We start from the raw sequence: 18,651 nt of genomic DNA, 5'->3' as shown, positions 1-18,651 counted from the left end.
ATTCCTTTATCAGCAAGTTAAGAAAACCTGCTTCACCGGCTAAGCGAGGAGGAGGAGCCGGCGGGTGGGTAATAGCTAGCTTTGCCGTCTCCAGCTCCTGCATGTCATCTTTTGGACATGCTGACAGGAGGGGCAGGTCCTTGAAAAACGACACCATGTTGTGACAGGTGGAAAGTCAGAAAAAGCAGACCCTCAACATATAACGAGGGGTTCGAGCAAGGTTCAAATCTGTGTATATACAGTTGCCATGAATCGTAGTCGGCTCCACGGCTTTTAACAGCAATAACCACTTTTCACCACTTTTCAAGCTAAAAGTCACTCCAGCCAAGGTTCTGGGGCGGAAGTCGGAACAGTCACGTGGCAGCGCCGCCCACGTGCACCGATCCACTCGATCATGTGAGCTAGCAAACCAATCACCGTTGTAAGAACAGAGGAGCATTGTGATTGGCCCATCTCCGTCGGGGGGGCGGGCGCTCCCTGTGAATCTCGCGGCCTTGCGAGACCCGGTGTCGGGCCACCGCCTCTGTGGCCCACAATGCAGCGGGCGGGGGCGGAGCCAGCTCGTGGGCGGGGCGTCTCCTTCCGGTTGCGTCATCTGTTTGCGCCGTCGAGAGGCCGCTTTTCCAGCTGGGACACGGGCTGCTAACCCGGGCTGAGTGTCCACGCTCGCGCTCGGTCGCCCTGTCCCTGACTCCGGCTGTGGCCGACCTCCCTCGCGGCCCGGCTTCCCTTCTCGTAGGTGCTCGTCGTCGTCGCTCCACCTGGACGGAGCCTCCGGGCCGGCTCTTGGCGGGTTAGACTGGAGGTGCTTCTGTGAGTTTAGGGGGAGGTGGCTCGCGCTTTCATCCCATTCGAATCCTGGACACCCCGCCCCCCGGGACCCGCGCCTGCAGGACAGGGCTCTGTCTTGTCCCCTTCGTGCCCTTTGCCAGGCCTGGCGTAGATGCTCGGCGGTGCTTACTAAACCCAGTTACGTCTGCGGACACCTGACCTTTTCCCACCGGAATACATGTCAGTGTTATCCCCTGTACATATTTTTTAGAAATACTCTCTCAAACAAAAGTGGCATTTAATAAATTCTGAGGCCTTTATCAGCCTTTTGTTCAGAATGCTTTCGTATTTATAACAAACGTCATTAAAGCGGTTCCTTATGGTGATGTAGAGCATTAATTTGTGAACTAATTTCAAACATTCTTCTAGGTCATAGCCCTGCTGTGTCCACTTACCATACAGAGGTAACTCGTGTTCGCTGTGAGGCCGAACACTGTGACACTGTCAAATACGATAATGGTCATCCATGGTGGACAGTGTTTGGTGGAGCTTCCCTATTAAAACAAGCTTGGAAGCAAGAGTGGCATCCACTTCCATAATAGCTTGCCTCTAGAAACCGTATGAACCTGGAGAGAGGGTGAAAGGCACCCAAGCGATGAGGACTCTCCTTCATAAGGTCACTATGAGTTGATGGCACTTAAGAACAACAACATAGTAACTCAATATTAAATCAGGGATCAAATAATAATACAGTGTATTTTGTTTTTTGTGTGCACCTTTTTTCCATATTCTACTAGTTTAATTACAAAATTTGACTAGTTTTTAACAAATTCTTTCCATTTCTCTTACCCCGCCCCCATCAAATGATACAACCCCATGATTAATGTCTGTCCCCTCCCCCTGTACATCCTCATCCCTCTGCTTCTCCCCCTCCCGCCGTCTTTAAATAGTAATTTTTTTTTTTTTTATTATTTTGTGTGCGTGTACCGTCAAATCAGATCTGACTGGTACAGGAGGATATTGCGCCTCCTTCTCCGGCAGAGCATCTGGTGGATTCGAACCGTGTTTCTCTGGGATTGCAGTGCAGCTTCTTGCCACTAGGCCACCAGAGCTCCCCATTAAATAGTAATTTATTAAGCTGCTAAACAGGCATATACACATAATACAGTGTATTCTTAATATCTACAGAGTGGATGCCTTTGACCTATGGCACTGCTGAAAGTTAATTGAAAGATGCCTTGAACTGCTAAGAAGCACAAACACATGTGTCTTGTAAATACAGCCGAATGCTCTGTACAGTTGAGGAGGAGACTTGGACTAACCGGTGCAGCAATATTGGTCGAGAGTCCTGGAAAAGAGCAAGTCCCTCGAGGTGGACTGACCAGTGGCTGCAGCAATGGGCTCCAGCACCGTAGCTGTTGTTGGACGGGGCAGGACTAGGCAGCATTTTGTTCTGTTGTGCATACCGTCGCTATGAGGGTAACTGACTCCACCGCATGTGAAAACCACAGGTTTTCAAAGAAGAATTTTGTAAGTACGTTTCAGACGGTAACAGTGGTGGTTGTACCTAGATGCCACCAAGTTGACCATGGCTCATAGCAGCCCTGTGAACAGCAGAGGGAAACCCTGCCCTCCCTGTACCATCCCTACAGTCCCTACCAGCCTCCTGCCCATTGTGGCAGTTACTGTGCTAATCCCTTGCCTCCAGGGCTTGCCTCTCTGCTGCTGGCCTTCTCTTCCCAGTCAGCTGTCTTTTTCCAAGGTTTTCCAAGGACTGGCACTTCCAACAATCTGAGACAACATTTCACCATCCTTGCCTCTAAGGAGCACACTGGTTGGTGTGCTGCATCCTAGTAGAATGGTCTCATTTCTAGTCAAGGAGCTTCTCTAACTGACCTTGTTTTGCAGATGACTTTCAGTTCCCCGAAAACCTCTTGCTTTTAATAACAGAGCTGGGAAGCTGGATGACTCATACATCTCCCGGGCTTCTGGTTATTTCCCTGGAGTGTCTGGATAATCCTGATGGATGTACTTTAAATTAGATAATAGGGTCTGTTTTTCAGAAAAGCTTTTTCTCTCCTTAAGTTCATAGTATATTGTAGCTGTTCCAGTTGTGGCTTTAATGGAAATGTGCATCTTGAACTTCAAATACAATCTTGTCTTTTTTCCTGATACGTGAATGCATCTTAGTATTCTTTTTTTTTTTTTTTTAGATTTTTCAACATCTAAACTACTTATCTTGGTTTGTTCTATAATATCACAGTGACATCTGTTGATGGCTTCTTTACACATTTGATTCTATTCTTTGTTTATACTCTGAGAATTTCTCAAGTGCAGAGAAAGCAACAGCCAGCTCCATGGGTTTCTTTCCTTTAGTAAGTACATTGTTGGAAATATCACTGAGTCTACATTTTTATCAAATAGTTGATATTTTGCAAATGATTCTCAGCTCCAAAGGGCCTCTTGATTTATATTTGTTGTGTGCTGTCAAGGCAGAACTGACTCATCGCTGACCTTCCAGCAGGTTTTAAGATGCCCTAAATCTCATGGGAGGAGAATGCCCATCTTGCAGAGCGCCTGGCAGATGGAGACCTCGTGCCTTTGGGGTAGCAACGCTGCGCCTTTCCAGTAGGCCAGCAGAGCTCCCTGATACGTGTGTGTGCAGATGTACACAAACTCAGTGCCGTCCAGTCAGAATCAACTCACAGCTGACCCTCCAGTAGGTTCCCAGAGACTGTAAATCCCACGAGAGGAGATTGTCCATCTTTCTCCTGAGAAGCTGCTGGTGGATTCAAAGAATCGGAGGTGTGTGCCAGCTTTGGGTCAACAGAACAACTCCCTACAGGCTAGGCAACCAGCACACCCTAATGTCTATAGTAAATCCTGCAAAGTTAGAACTGGGGATAGGGCTCCTGTGAACATGGTCAATGTTCCCAAAACTCACCGGACTTTTTGCAAATAGTGTGGCAAGCACCAGCCCACAAAGCGACACAGCACAAGAAGGGCAAAGATTCTCTGTATGCCCAGGGAAAGCGGCGTTAGGAAGCAGACTGGCTATGGTGGGCAGACCAAGGTAAGTTTTTGGAAAAAAAGGCTGAAACTACAAAGAAGATTGTGTTAAGACTCGAATGTGTTGAGCCAAACTGCAAATCTAAAAGAATGCTGGCTATCAAAAGATGTAAGCACTTCGAAAAGGGAGGAGATAAAAAGCGAAAGGGTCAAGTGATCCAGTTCTAAGCTTCATCTTATTTTATCAAGAAAATAAACTGAGATTTTCCTGTTCACTTCATTTGGGAGGGAAAGAACGTGTCCCTTTTAATCATTGGGGAACAAAACCCCCAAACTGGTGTAAGGTGGAAGCCTGTCACGGAAGGAAAACACAGGATTTCTCATTAACATGTTGTAGTTAGGTGCCGACAAGTAAGGGTACTACAATCATCTTGTTCTCTACAAAGCCCTGACTTGTGTCCCAATTTTATGGGTGGAGCCTGCACACCAGTGTGTATGGTGGCAGTGCCTCCTTCAGCACCCTAGCCCACAGGCTAGGTAGGCCCTTGCTAGCACCCTCTCTCTCTCAGCTCCATTCCTGTTCTCACTTCTCATTTTAACCACTTCTAAATTTTTACCTACCTGGAATGTGCAAGGAACTAAGAGATAGACCTCAACTTTAAGATGGACCCACCCTCTGAGGCCCAGTAAGTGTCTTAGGCGCCTTCAGGATGTTCCTTCTTCATCCATGCTGCTCCCTTGTGCATCTCTTCTTGCATTTTCCAGCCCTGACACTCCTCCCACAACTCACCTGCCCTTGAAGTTTCAGCCAGAAAATTCCAGGAAATTGGGCTGCATACCTTGCCTAGAATCCCTCAAAGGCTTTCCACTGCCCTCAGGACTGAGTCCAAACCCTACCGGTGCCGCCTCCTCTACCCTCTTCTGCCACAGTTCCATCCATGCTGGCCGCCTGCTCAGAGAACTCAGTCAATATTTGATGGATCAGTGAATGAAAGCTGCAAAGAGAACATGATCCGAGCAGGGAGGTGAGCAATCAGAAGCGGTGTGTAGGTAAATATGTAACTGGTGTCAGTGAACAATGTGTGTAGAAACTGTCAGATGGAAAATGAATTTGCTGTGTACATTATCACCGAGGACACAGTATTATTTAAGAACAAGATGAGAAAATACAGTGAAACCCGTGAGAAGCAGGAGAGGATTGGCCATATTCTTTTCTCATTCCCTTCGACCTTTATGCTGGGCAGATGATCTGAGAAACGTGCATAGATGCAGAAGAATGCATCCGGATTGGAGGGAAGACTCATCAGTAACCTGTGATACGAAGACGGCACAACTGGAGAAGCACTTACTGATGAAGATCAAAGAATAGACAGCCGTTCGTAGGGCTCACATCTTCACATAAAGAAAACAAAAATCCCCACAACTGGACCCTAAACAACGTCATGAGAAATGCTGAAACGATTGGAGTTGACAGAGACTTCATTTTACTTGGATCCACAGTGAACAGCCACGGAAGCAGCAGTGAAGAAATCGAATGCTGTGAACCGGGCAGATGTGCAGATGAGAGGTGCGGAGGCCCGAGCTCTGGTGATCTCTTCACCGCTCTGTTCCCCGTGAGGGGGGAGGCGGGCTGACTGTAAACAAGGGTCCACAGCACACAGTGGCCCTTCAGCAAAGCCAGTGAAAAGGTTTATTAAGGCAGTAAGAGCAGAGGCGTAACTAGTGAAAGGCAGGCCATGCAAAAATGTGAAAATGGAAGGGGGCGAGCGCCCTTGGAAGGTGGGGTGCCACCAAACCTCTTGGCATGTCGTCAGCAGACAGAGTGCGGACCCTGGGGGCAGGGTGGGAGGCACAGCCTTTACTGACTCCCAGCCTCCAGAGACTGGTCATTGCCTCACCGTGGGGCTGGGTGGGGTCTGACATCCTGCATTCCTGAGGAAGGGGCTTCCTGCTGGTGTAACCTCTTTTTGGCTCTTGTCAGAAGTACTGTCCCATTGGTGCAATTGTTCTGTATTCTCTTCCTATTTCCTCTGAGAAACTTGGTTTTTAGCTCTTTTCTATGAGTGAGAGAGAAACCCATTAGAGGGGGCAAGTCTAGCTCTTGACACAAAAACCCTCCTTTAAGCTTAAAAAGCAGGGAGCTCTGGTGGCCTAGTGGCAAGAAGCTGCACTGCATACAGTTCAAATCCACCAGATGCTCTGCTGCAAAAGGAGGGACAATCTCCTCCTTTTCCAGTCAGATCCAACTGACGGTACACGCACACAAAATTAAAAAATAAATGGTTAAAAAGCAAGGATGTGGCCTTGAGGACTAAGGTGGGCCTGCCCCAAGGCTGGTGTGTTCATCTCGTGCGCATGTCCGCTGGTCAGTTTGCTGCACTGTGGTGGTTCGCCTGTCTCTGCGATGCTAAGTTGCCAGCATTTCAAACAGCAGCAGGGTCGACCATGGCGGGCGTTTCAGAGGAGCTTCCAGACTCAGGCAGACTTCTCAGGACTGGCCGCCCACTGCTGAAATAACGGGCCTTCTAATTATGGACAGTGGAAGCACATTGTTGGACACTCTGTTGGAACATGGCCCCTCAGGACGGAAGGCGCTCAAACCCGGCCAGGGAGGAGCTACCTCCTCAGAGGGGGGTGTCTGTGTGGTGAACACACTGCCGAGTCAGAACTGACTCTCAGCTGACCCTCTGGTTTATGGTAATATCACATGGAAGGAGATTCCCCATCTGTCTCCTGGGAAGCAGATGACGGATGCAAACCTTTGGCTCGGCAGTGCACGTCCTCAGCTCTAACCACCAGGCTACCATAATAATGCAGGGGGAGCAGAGTTTTTACCCAGTGAAGGACCTTCATTTGCAAGTGCGGCAAGACTGAAAATGAGAAACAGCTGCAAACATTAATAATTGGAGCATGACTTCAGAAAACCCAGAAGCCGTAAACCATGAAATGGAATGTGTAAGGATGGACATCTTAGGTGTCAGTGAGCTCGGATGGATTGATACTGGTCATTTTTATTTTATTTTATTATTTTTGTGTGCGTGTACCGTCAAATCAGATCTGACTGATACAGGGGGAGATTGTCCCTCCTTACCCGGCAGAGCATCTGGTGGATTCGAACCGTTCGCCTCTGGGATTGTAGTTGCAGCTCCTTGCCACTAGGCCACCAGAGCTCCCCTGATACTGGTCATTTTGACTTACATAATCATGTCAACTCTGTGCCAGAAATGAGAACGAGGATAGTGTGGCATTGCCAAAAACAAGTATTTCAAGATTCCCCCTTTCAAGTACAATGCTGCGATAGGATTCTTTCTATCTTTATATCCATCCATCCAAGGAAGTACTGTTAATGCAACTGTTATTCAACCATGATCTTTACTGACAGTACCCAGGCGATCTGTCAGTAAGGAAAGCCAGACTGCCCCTGCGAGTTCTGAGTGGCCGGCTAGGTAAACCGAGGTTTTAAGAGCCCTGCCTCATGGAGGAAGGGTACAGGTGAGTGGCAGTGGTTGTCTTTCTTGCACACTCGTGAGAAACAGAAGGACTGACACCGTTTCTGTCCACGGTCGGACAGTGTCCTCCCTCTTGAGATGACCGTTCCCGGCATGGGGACGAGCTTAGTTTTTCATACTCAGCTGTGTATGTGCTGCTTGGCTTTCCTCACATGTCTCCACTTAATGGGGTATTTTGCACTATAAACTTAGTGAAAATGTGGAACAACAAAGAACTGGAGTTAAAATCCCTCTTCCTTCCAGCCTTTGAGCTCTTCCTTGAAGGGGACCTGATGCTGGGAAGGGTGGAGGGTCGGAGAAGAGGCAGACCCTCAACCAGGTGGATTGATATGGTGACTGCTGCCACAGGCTCTTGCCTGTTGGGAAGTATGAGGACGGTGCAGGACAGAACAGGGTTCAGATTTTTTTTTTTAATTTAAAAAAAAATTTATTTTATTTCATTATTTTTTGTGTGTACTGTCAAATCAGATCTGACTGATACAGGAGGAGATTGTTCCTCCTTCTCCAGCAGAGCATCTAGTGAATTCGAACTGTGCATCTCTGAGATTGCAATTGCAGCTTCTTGCCACTAGGCCACCAGAGATTGCCAGATCTTTTGTTTATAGGGTCACTATGAGCCATACCACGGCCCTTGGGCCTGTCATTGTTTTTGTTCAGACATTCCTCTAAGTCGTATAGCCCTGGTGTACAAGTTGCCATACCGTGGTCACTTGTGGTTGCTGTGAGGCTGAACACTGTGACACTGATGTGTCAAATGCATTAATGGTTGGCTACCCAGTGCCGACAGAGAGTGGGGTGGAGCTCCTCGATGAAAACAAGCTTGGAAGGAGGAGTGGCATCCACTTCCGTAATAGCTTGCCTCTGGAAACCCTATGAACCTGGAGAGAGGATGAAAGGCACCCAAGCGTCAAGGACTCTCCTTCATAAGGTTGTGACTTGACGGTACTTAACAATATGAGCCGTACTTGATGGCACTTAACAACTTTCCAGCTTCCAGCCTTACTGAAGAGTTTAAAAGGACATTTCTATTTTTGAAGACTTTTTTCCTAGTTGACTTTTTCCATTTAACTTTTAAAAACCAGCTATGGCCAATGAAGTACAGTTTTCATCACATAAACCGAAACCACCAAACTGCTGGGCTTTGAGTTGGCTCTGCTTAATGGTGACCCTCCCTGGGCTCTGAGCCTTCGTAGGAAACTGCCTAGCTTTCTCCTGCAGGGTGGCTGGTGGATTTGATTGGTGCTCACTGCTATGGAGTCGGAACAGTTGACCCTGCAGTGAGTTTTCAGAGGCTAATATATCGTATGGCTGGAGACGGTACACCTTTCTCTCACGGAGCAGCTAGTAGATCTGAACCATTCACCTTTGGGTTGGCCTTGCAACTCCTACCACTGAGCCCCCAGAACTCTCAGCTGCTTGGTTAGTGGCCCTATACCTTACACACCACGCCACCAGGACTTCTGCATGTACAAAAATAGAGCTTCCCCCTGGTCGCCTCCCTGCTGCAACTCCACAGTGGAGACCACCTCAGACACCCCCGCCCCCCAGGCGGGCTCCCTTCCCTTTTCTTGGCTCAAGAGTCCTCTTTGCTTAGCTAATTTGCCTGTTGTTAGCCCTGGCTTGGGAACAGCATCCCTCTAGAGGCCTTTCTGGAAACCCTGGGGGGTCCCTGGCAGTGGCTTCTACCACAGTGCTCTTAATTTGTAAATTACTCAACGTGACTGTACAGAAAAGCATTAACTCCTGAAGGAAGTGGGAAAGAAAGTGTGCGGAGGCAGCCTAGGCTGTCCTGGTGCTGGAATTCCGACGTAATGTCAGATAGCCCTCCCTGTGCCCAGGTGGCTCCCTGGACCCATCTCCGGGGGTGTCTGGACTGAGATGTCCCCTGACTTTAGGCTGCAGGGTGAAGTCTGTGTTAGAGTGGGGAATGTGGACTCCAGCCTCTGCCCATCATCCATCCATCGTCTCTACAGGCCCACCGGGCACCTTGGAGCTTGTGCTCCAGCCTCCACTGTTCGTATCTGGCTGCCCTGATGCCATCACCCGGGGGCACAATGAAGGGTCACAGCAGGGAAGGACTTGGGGGCCACACCACATGGGGTGAACCCAGCCTCCAAGGTTCCTGTGAGCTTGGGCAGGTGATGAGGCCCTGGTACCTCGCCTGGCTTGTCTGAGGAGCAGAGGGCCAAAGATGTGAGGCTGTGAGAGCCGAGGACCCACTTTTCGTTGGAGGTGTCTCACTCTTGTGAAACAAGCACCTTAGAGCTGGCCCACATCTCCAGCCATCCCAGTTCTACCCAGGAGTGACTCCTCACATTACCCCTTACTCCCTGGAGACGGTGCAGGGGGGACAAGCAGCTCCCCAAAACACTCTCAGGCCTGAGGCTTCCCGAGCGCCCTCCAGGCTAAGCTCTGAGAAGTGGCTTCTCCTGCCATTTCTGTAAGGAGGACCTCGGCTCAGAGCAGCGAGGGGCCCAGATCGCTGCCCGTGCCTGTGCTGCTCCACCAGTCACCTGGTCAGGGAGTCCTCCTGTTGGTGTGTGGGAAGCAGCCATTGAGGGGGGCCCCTGCCTTCGGTTCTCAGTACAGCCCTGAGAACTACCCCTTCACTACAATACGGGGACCAACCCCAGGTTATGGCCTCCAGGACCCAGCTCTTGTTCGATGTTTCTGTTCTCTGTGAAGGCTGGTTTCTTTTTCAAACATCCAACAATTTCATTTCTGTAAATTGTATTCCTATTCACATTTGTTTATACCAGAAACAAGGGGTGGTCTGTTCAGTCACCTCTACTTTCCCATTAAAGATGCAGAAAGGCACTTTGGGGGACTTGTCAACATTGAGCCCCCAGCACAGGGGACTAGGGGCTCCCGGCCACCTCCCCCACCTCCAGTGGCATTCTTCAGGGTGCCCTTCTGCTAACCATCAGCTGACCTTGACCATGACCAACTTGCCCAGCGCCAGGGCTAAATTTCGCCTCATGATGATGAATAATAAAATTCACATGGTCTTTATTTAGTCCATATAATACACCATTTTTTATAATTTTTTAAAATTAGAGAAAAGCATATTAAATGGCAAGGGTATGAAGTTTCTCTTCATAAACAATGTCAAAACCAAAAGTTCTGAGTTACAAAATGTTAAAAAATATGTAGGTACTTAACAATTCACTCAAGCGTAAAGTTACAGATATTTCCTAAAGAAAAATAATTGTGCCACTTACCTATTTTTTGCAGTTTCTAGGAACTTTTTTAAAATTCTGTACATAGAACATTTTGTACAAAATAGGAAGTCTACATTTTTATGACTTATTACCATAAAACAAAGATACAATGTATGTACAGGATGAAAAGGAAGCCACACTGAGAAGACACTAGGAGAGAGGGACATTTCTGGGGTAGACACGTCTGAGTCTCGGATCCTCAGAAGGAAACTCTGAAGGGAAACAGTCGCCAAGCGCAGGGGCGTATCCTCCAGGACGTTCTTCCAGATCCGAAGGGGACAAGGGGCAGTGGATGAAGACAACAGCACAGAGCCAGACCGCAAACGCGGGGAGGGGGGTCTGAGTACTAATGAGGAAACGTTAATAGGCCAAAAAAATGTAGGTGGGGCTCCTGGCCAAGGAGGTGGGTGTCTCTCGGAGTCTGCCGGCCGGATTTTGGTGAATGTTTATTGTGGTCAAGAGCAGAAATGAAGCCTAGACAGATGTCCTTACGTGGAGCTTCCCACATGCACTGCACGCTGGCGGTCTGCTGGGTGTGTTCTTCCCTAGGCCCCTCTCACATACATACTGAACACCCCAAACCAAGAAGATGGGAAAGTCTATTGGCTAAAGACAGAAGCTCAAACAATGGTTTATCAAAATACATAAGACGCTGCTTTGTACAATAAAAAGCACCCTTTTTCCCTCAGAAGGAGAAGGCATCTAGACTTTTTAAATTTTTTTTTTTTAAAGTATAGATTTCATCATGGTAAAATGGACATAGATACTTGTCAAGTTTCTCAGGAAATGCTTCTTTTCACAAAAGGGACATCCCCACTTCTAGCTGGGGAGATAGTCTGATTTCATTCTCACTCTTAGCACAGGAAGCCCCTCCCCCGACGATTCTCCTCCGTGACACTAGGACAAACACTAGGACAGAGAACATGGGGGCAGCAGGTGGCCACCGCACGGCCCTGCGTCTGCCATGAGGTATCCTGACTCACCCCTGGCCCCACAATAGGCTAGGCAAACTTATGCTGGAGACAAAGGAACTAGAGTTCAGGACAGTGGTGCACGTCTGAGAGCTTCCAAACAAGATACAGAAGTCAAAATACTGGCCACCCTGAGAGAAATAAAGACTAGACAAAGCGCTCAAGGTCACAGTCTTTCTCCTCGTGCTATCCAACAACAGACAAGAGAAAGCAGGGTACATGCAGGGAGCTAATAGCAGCATTTGAAGATGGGTGAAATGTTAGTTACTGATTTGACTCATGAGGTGTTTGTAATGTGCTCTTGCCAGAGAAGACTCCAAGTCTTCCCTCCCCATTACCCCCTCAGCTCTCAGGATCATGCAAACACACTAAGGATGTCAAGGCAATGCCGGCGCAATGGCGCCCTTTTTGTTCTGTGAGGTCAGGAGGCAGCTGCAGGTCACACTGGGCCTGGAGCTGGTGATCTCTGCCTCATCTTCTAGAGAATGTGGAGCTCTTAGATCAGCTGCATTTATCAAGGGTCTCTTGAAAGGGCAAGTGTTTTCAGTAAGGAAAAAAAACCCCACTCTGCCGATGATGATAGGGACACATTTCTAACCTTGAACCCCACTCCTTCGAGGTGGGCCAGGAGAGCTCTTCAGAGGTGATTCTCCGACCAGCTCGCTCCTGGCATCCTGGACCACAGACTCAGGGTATGGCTTTAGCTATACAGAAACCAGACACAGAGGACATGCTGCAATACCCTAGGAGAGTCCAGGGCTGGGATTGTCAAATCACTTTACCCAGGAGTCTGAAAGCAGGGAACCACCTCAATGAGTCAAAAAAAAAAAAAGAAAGGAAGGAAAAAACCCCAAACCGAAACCCACCAACCAAAAGTTAGCTGCTGGCTGCGTAACATCCCCCGGAAACAATCCGAGGTCGAGCGTCTGCAGACCTGGTGATGACGGTGAAGTATCCTTTGATTTCAAAACCACAGGTGGCATCCTAGAGCCCCGGTGGGTCCAGATTATGTCCGTGTGGGACGAGGTGCTGACCAGGGTGCCTGTCTCGCTGTGCCCGTGGGGGACACCCTCACTGTGGCTGTCCCCCGCCCGCTCTGCAGGGGCGTCCAGGAAGCCACCATTGTTCGAACTCCTGCTCTTGGCGGATGCGGAGGGCGAGAAAGCGAGGGCTGTGAGTACTGATCGGTATGGCACAAGAAGGATGGACTTTCTACAGAACCCGAGAGTGGCCCCTGGCGCCGAGCACGGCTAGTGGCCGTCCTGGGCCAGCAGCTCGCTGGCTCTGCAGTGGGCGTCCAAGGCTTTCTTGGTGTAGGGGTCCTGAGGCAGCTCCGACTTGCGACGCATCAGCCCACGGTCCTTCTTCGGGTCTTTCTGTGCCTGAAACCAGAAATGCAACGGGGTTGGCTAGACAGCGAGCTGGCCTGGAGCAGCACACTTATCACCAACCATGATTCCCGGGGTGCTGCGGCCGGGGGCGCCGGACACCAGGCCTCACTGGGCCCAGGGAAGATGCGGATTCCATCAATGAAAAGAAGGCCAAGGGCCAACAGGCTGGGTCTGGTTTAAAGAGCATCAGGGCACTCGTGTGTGAGGGACTGAATGTAAACTGGGGCGTTCTGATCCTCCAAAAAGGGGAACTTGTGTACACACAGTCGACACCTCCATTCTGCAGGATCCACCAGAAAACAGGAAGGTGTGTCTGCCCAGCTCACGTTCCTGAAACGTAACCACATGAATTTACAGCTACAGCTAATCCAGTGGTGCTTCAGAAGCGAAATCTCCTTCACAGTCAAAATAGCCGAGATGGAAAACCGCACTCACTCAAACTAATAAAAGATCTTGTTTTATCAAACTTGAAGAAGAGTGTTTACAGGGACAAGCTATGAGGGGCATGTGATGACAGGCCTGCAGCACTGAGCCAGCGGGGGCCAAACGCGCCAGGAGGAACAGAAGTGCCTCCGCCATGCCCTGCTCTCGCAGAAGCTGAGGGCAACCTTCTAACCAAACACAAACACAAGTAAGTCAATCTCACCGTCCCAAGAGGAGTTAGTTAACTGTGGCTGAACAGGAGAGGCTGATCTGGGACGTTTACACACCCAAATCGCCCATTTCCATGGGTAGGAGTCAAATTTACCCAGCTGCTGACTATCTAACGTCCAGGTGCCATCAACTCAACTCCAGCTCACAGCGACCTCCCGGGTGTCCACGGTGTGCGCTCCCCACACGGCTCTGAAGGGCCGCACCTGGACAGAGAATCCCAGGGCTGCCTTCGCAAGTGTGTCTGCGTGGACATGAACCTCCAACCTTATGACTGGTACTGAGCCCTTCACAGGTGGCATAACCCAGGGGCGCCAGCTGAGTCAGCGACCTTACAGAACCGACTAGAAGTGTTCCACCCACAGGACTCCCAGAGCTGCACGCCTAAGGAAGCAGACAGCCAAGGTGTGCTCCTGGGAAGCAGTGCGTGTGTCTCAACTGCTGACTTTTCAGTTAAGCACAGTGCCACCAGGGGCTCTAGGTAGTACAGTGTCACTAGACAGTACAGACATCTACTATTAAGGGCCACCATGTTAATACCTGCACTTTGACAACAAAAACACGAACACTGTAAGGCCTTCTTGTCACTCCGATATTTAACTTCTGGGTGCGGTACACATTTACAGAAGTAAGCGACAACCAAGGGACCTGGAGAAGTCAATGGGAAGATGATTTTTATTTTTTTTTGAGGGGGACCTCTATTTCTCGGCAAGGTTCCTGGCAGATTCACCTGCAGTAGCCCTGATGTTTAAAGAGAATTCTGCCGTGACATCATTTTGAGAGCTGTGTGGGGGTGCTCCTCTGATGGGAATGCTCAGTTGAGACAGAGGTGGCAAATCTGTCACCCTGGGGAGGTCGCAAGCCATGGTTCCTGGTCAGCCGTATGCCCAGGGCACTGAGGCGGGCAGCCCCCACGGATGACCTGGCCCCCGACACAGCACCCACAACGGTCCTAGCTTGAGAAGCATGCTCTGTCTTTGACCTGCAGCAAATTCCACCCAGGGTTTTTATATCCCTTCTAGGCAGATTCGAAAAACAGGAAACTAAGCCCTGGCTGGAGCTACTGGAAATCCTGAGTTTTGGATGAACGGGGCATTCCAATAGAAGAAAACATCAAGAACAGGTAATAGAACAGAAGGAAAAGAGAAGGGGTGCTAGAAAGAGGCGGCAGCCAGGCTTGGCGCTGGAACCTTCGGCGCAAATGCTGGAAGCAAAGGAGGCCTAGAGGTTGTGGCTGCAGGTAGTGCCCAGGCACTGGCCTTTGACCGGACTGTGGGCAGTCCGATGGATGCAGGGAAGGCCTCACACACGGGGAGAAACTGTGAGAAAGCTGGGAGCTGAGAGTGAGCTTGTGTGGACACTGTATGCGAGCCGCGGGGACAGATACAAGCCAGGGAAGCAGGACTGTGGACATCTCCACAGGAGACAACAGCCAGGGTCGAAGGTCAGAGGTCAGTGTGAGCAGTGTGACTTGAAGGTAATTCTCAGTCTTTCACCCTGTGGAGCCAAGTTCCACGTTCCCGCTGATTTGGGGGCAGAACTGATGACAACGTCTTAGTTTTGAAGTGACTGATTTGGATTCCATGTTGACCATCACAAGCTAGGATGACATGGGACACACTCCATGCTCAGGACGTAGACCTGCCAACGGCTTTCCTGCAGACGAAGCCTTAAGGAGTCTCTAGGGAGGAAGGGGCTGGTACCTGCACTTGCCACCTGAGTGAACTTTCTACACCTTCCGCCCTGGCACGGTTGATACCGCCTTTTTCCTGACCAATGGCTGAAAAGGAGAATGGCAAAGCTGTCAAGGTTTCTGACAGGTCTTCCAGAAACTGCCAGCTGGCAGTGGGGCCATAGACTTTTCTCAAAAGGAAAGAAAAACAGTGGTTCTACTGCCGGGTGATGCCCCTCTGGACAGTGCCACGTCCAGCCTGACCGCTCTGGCCCTGGGATCTTAGCTGTCTCTCCCTCTCCCACCTGCCCTGACCTCACGTGTGCAAGTCACTGTAAGGAAACTTACAATATTTTGTCAAAATGAATGAGTGGAAAACAGAACTACAATGGACACTGAATGTCCTCTAAATTACCAAATACACAAAACCTTAGTGCAGGGAGCTCTGGTGGCCTAGTGGCAAGAAGCTGCACTGCAATCGCAGAGGCACGCAGCTCGAATCCACCAGATGCTCTGCTGGAGAAGGAGGGACAATCTCCTTCTGTACCAGTTGGATCAGATTGGACAGCACACACTCACAAAATAAAAATAATAATAATTTAAAAAAACTACCTTAGCGCAATTACTCCACTCTCACTGAGGCCAGTTTCTCAAAGTGTGAGAAGGAAAACAATTTCTCATTTAAAATATGACACTGAGAAGAGAGGGGTATAAAGCACCTGGAGAGGCCGAGCTGCGGGGGAAATCCCACCGAGTCAGGCCCTCTAAAGACAGCAGCTGTGAAATGGACTCATTTGCCCCCAGTAGCTTTGTTTTCTTCAGTTGTTTTGGCTGAAGGCCTTTGTATTTCTGTATGGATTTGAACATCAGCTAGTTGTTGTTTTTTTTTTTTAATTTAAGGGGAAAAAATATCAGTTGAGACTCTGCTTATGTTAAATGTGCTGATGGTACTTGGGGAGAAGTGACATGGTAAAGCCTTGTGACTCACAGGAGGATACAGGGATCTGAGCTGTCTAACCTACAGGCGGGAATCGTGGACAGCAGTGAGCACACGGGAAAGCTGTGTGGGCCTGCTCCTTAGGTCCGGGAGCAGGGTAGGGCAGGGATTGCTTATCTCCCAGACCCACGGAGCAGTCCTGTCCAGCCAGAGCTGTGGCCCTCGGAGGGCAGCAGATGGTCAGCCTTAGAGGGAAGTTCCTGACACAGGGTTTGACATGACCGCTGAGTGCCTCAAAGGTGACCCTGCTCAATGGGAAGCAATTCTGGTGCATGTTCCTGACCTTGACCCAGTTCCTGATTTCCTATGAGCTGGACTGAATTCATAAATCTGTCTGGAACCAATGCACCCAACTCCACTCTGGGCATAGTCTATTCCTTCCTTTGTGTAAATTCAAAGCCCAAAGCCAAACCCACTGCCGCTGACCTGACTCTGACGCAGCAACCTTGTAAGATGGGAGGGCCTGTCTGCTGGGTTCCCAAGGCCCAGAGTCTCTCCTGTCTTGTTCTTCTCCCAGCAGCTGCTGGGCTTGAACTGCCAACCTTACAGTGAGCAGCCCAGCACGCATCCAAAACCACTGGGCTTCCTTTTTACATCACAGGATGCACCAAAAAGAAAAGGCCCGGCCCCAACTACTTCCCATGTGAGCACCAGCTTGTCAGTCACCCAGTTACTTGTTGAGCTGTGGGGCTTGCAGGACTTCAGAGCTCCCAGACCAGCCAGAGCCGGGCAGAGACACTGACCGCAGCCAGGCCAGCACTGGCCGTAACGGGTCTGTGGCACAATGGTTAAGTAGTAAAACAAAAATGGCAACGACAAGGGCAATCAATTTCTATCCAAGTTTAACAGCAACAGTAACCAGTCCAGGAAGAGGACCACCAACTCCTCAACCAGCAGAAGGAAGGCCAAAGGACCTTCCTCGTTTTCCAGAAGGCACCCAATGCTACATGAATACTAGCTGCGAGGGAAGGATGGCATTTAACTGGGTGGGGTAAGACATTTATTCACATTCACACTAGGACTCTTCTGTGATCCCCGTGGGCGCTCTCAATCTTAAACCTGGATGAGCTAAAGCCGCGTTCATTCACCCGCTCATCCTGGGCCCAACGCCAGGCTGTCCGGCCTCAGGAACCACCTCTCTGCGGTCCTGATAGAAGAGTCTAGACAGTTACGTCCAGGTGAAAACCTGACGCCTGCACATGTCCCATTTGGAATTTTCTAGGTGGCCACATTAAAGAAAAAAAAAGGAGAAAGCATCTCCGGGTTCATTTGGCAGTAAAGTCTGTGACAGGTGGAATCTGTGTAAGGTGGAAAGCCAAGAAAGTAGAGAAACACAAATGTTTTCCACTAAAGTGACTGACAGGTCACCCTGCCCAAGGCTCCAGCCATTGCAGACTTCACTGCGCTTCTACTGAACACAGTGAGACTGTAACGGATTTGACACATAACCCGTGAGGTAACAGGAAGGAGATGTTACATATTCCTTTGCTCCAGTCTCGGAACAGACACATGGAGGGAGCTCAGTGGCTGCTGTGTGGGCAGCTCAGCCCTCAACGGTCTTGGTTTTCTACTCTTGCTAACGTGCGATAGTTTCTGGGCCTGCGCAAGATCCTTGAGTTGAGAACAAACAGGCGGAGACGCCCTCGGGAAGGACCCCGGCACTGGTGCCCGTCTCAGCACGGTGAGGTCATTTTACAAAGCAGGATGTTGGTGCTGCAACAGCTAACAGGGGTGAGGAAGCTTTGAAGTGGACAGGCCAGCCGGCGCCCCGACGCCTGCCATGCTTCCGTAGTCTGGGGAGGGGCGTGTGGCCCGAGGGGCTGTGGTTCCAGGTCCCCCAGACCATGGACTCGGCTCATCCATGCTGAAGGCCTGGGCCGCCTGCCGCCCTCTCCCCCCGATGCAGCACAGTCTGGCTCCTAGAAATCCTAAGGACAGAGCCCAGCTGCCCCGTGGGTTGTCAAGGGGAGCAACCTTCATGGACGCAGGTGGCCTCGAACTGCTGATCTCTGGGTTAGCAGCTGAGGGCGTGCTTGACCCTGAGCCACCAGGACTCCCGCTGGAGCGCTGGGAGACCTCAAGTGCTCTGTGGGGACCCAGGGGTTTCCCCAAGCATGGACACCAACCCTGTACCACATGGGGTACCACCGGGAGGGTCCCAAGCATCCTGGTCCCAGCATGTCGACCTAACAAGGAGAGGCCAAGCCCACCCCAGGGTGCTGGGTTGCGGGGCTCAGCGCTGCTGCTGTGGAGAACTAAGGGTCTGTCTGTGGGTCAGCGTGAGGAGAGGAAGCATGGACAGCCAAGCGTGGCGAGCGGTGGTTACGGCAAAGCTGCTGATTTGGCTCCAGTGAACGGGCGCGGGTGGGAGCAGGGAGCGATACTGCTAAGGGAGGCAGACAGGAATCGAAGGCGTAAACGCGATCCTGCAAACGGTTTCTAGCAACCAGATTCAGGGT

At 50.2% G+C, this 18,651-nt stretch overlaps 1 protein-coding gene across 1 annotated transcript in view; it reads right to left on the bottom strand.

Annotated features, from left to right (window-relative positions):
• Window positions 1-12,731: 12,731 nt before the first annotated feature.
• The window catches only part of PPP2R5C (protein phosphatase 2, regulatory subunit B', gamma), a 172,894-nt gene continuing 166,974 nt past the window's right edge, over window positions 12,732-18,651 (bottom strand). The window contains exon 14 of the mRNA XM_006879074.1: window positions 12,732-12,863. Coding sequence (XP_006879136.1) covers window positions 12,732-12,863 — 132 coding nt within the window. The remainder of the gene's footprint in view (window positions 12,864-18,651) is intronic.

Source organism: Elephantulus edwardii, unplaced genomic scaffold (assembly GCF_000299155.1).
Source record: "Elephantulus edwardii isolate Elephantulus edwardi_28Jun2011 unplaced genomic scaffold, EleEdw1.0 scaffold00002, whole genome shotgun sequence".
NCBI lineage: Eukaryota > Metazoa > Chordata > Mammalia > Macroscelidea > Macroscelididae > Elephantulus > Elephantulus edwardii.
The sequence above is the reverse complement of the archived record's forward strand: the minus strand, read 5'-3'. Positions and strand labels throughout refer to the sequence as shown.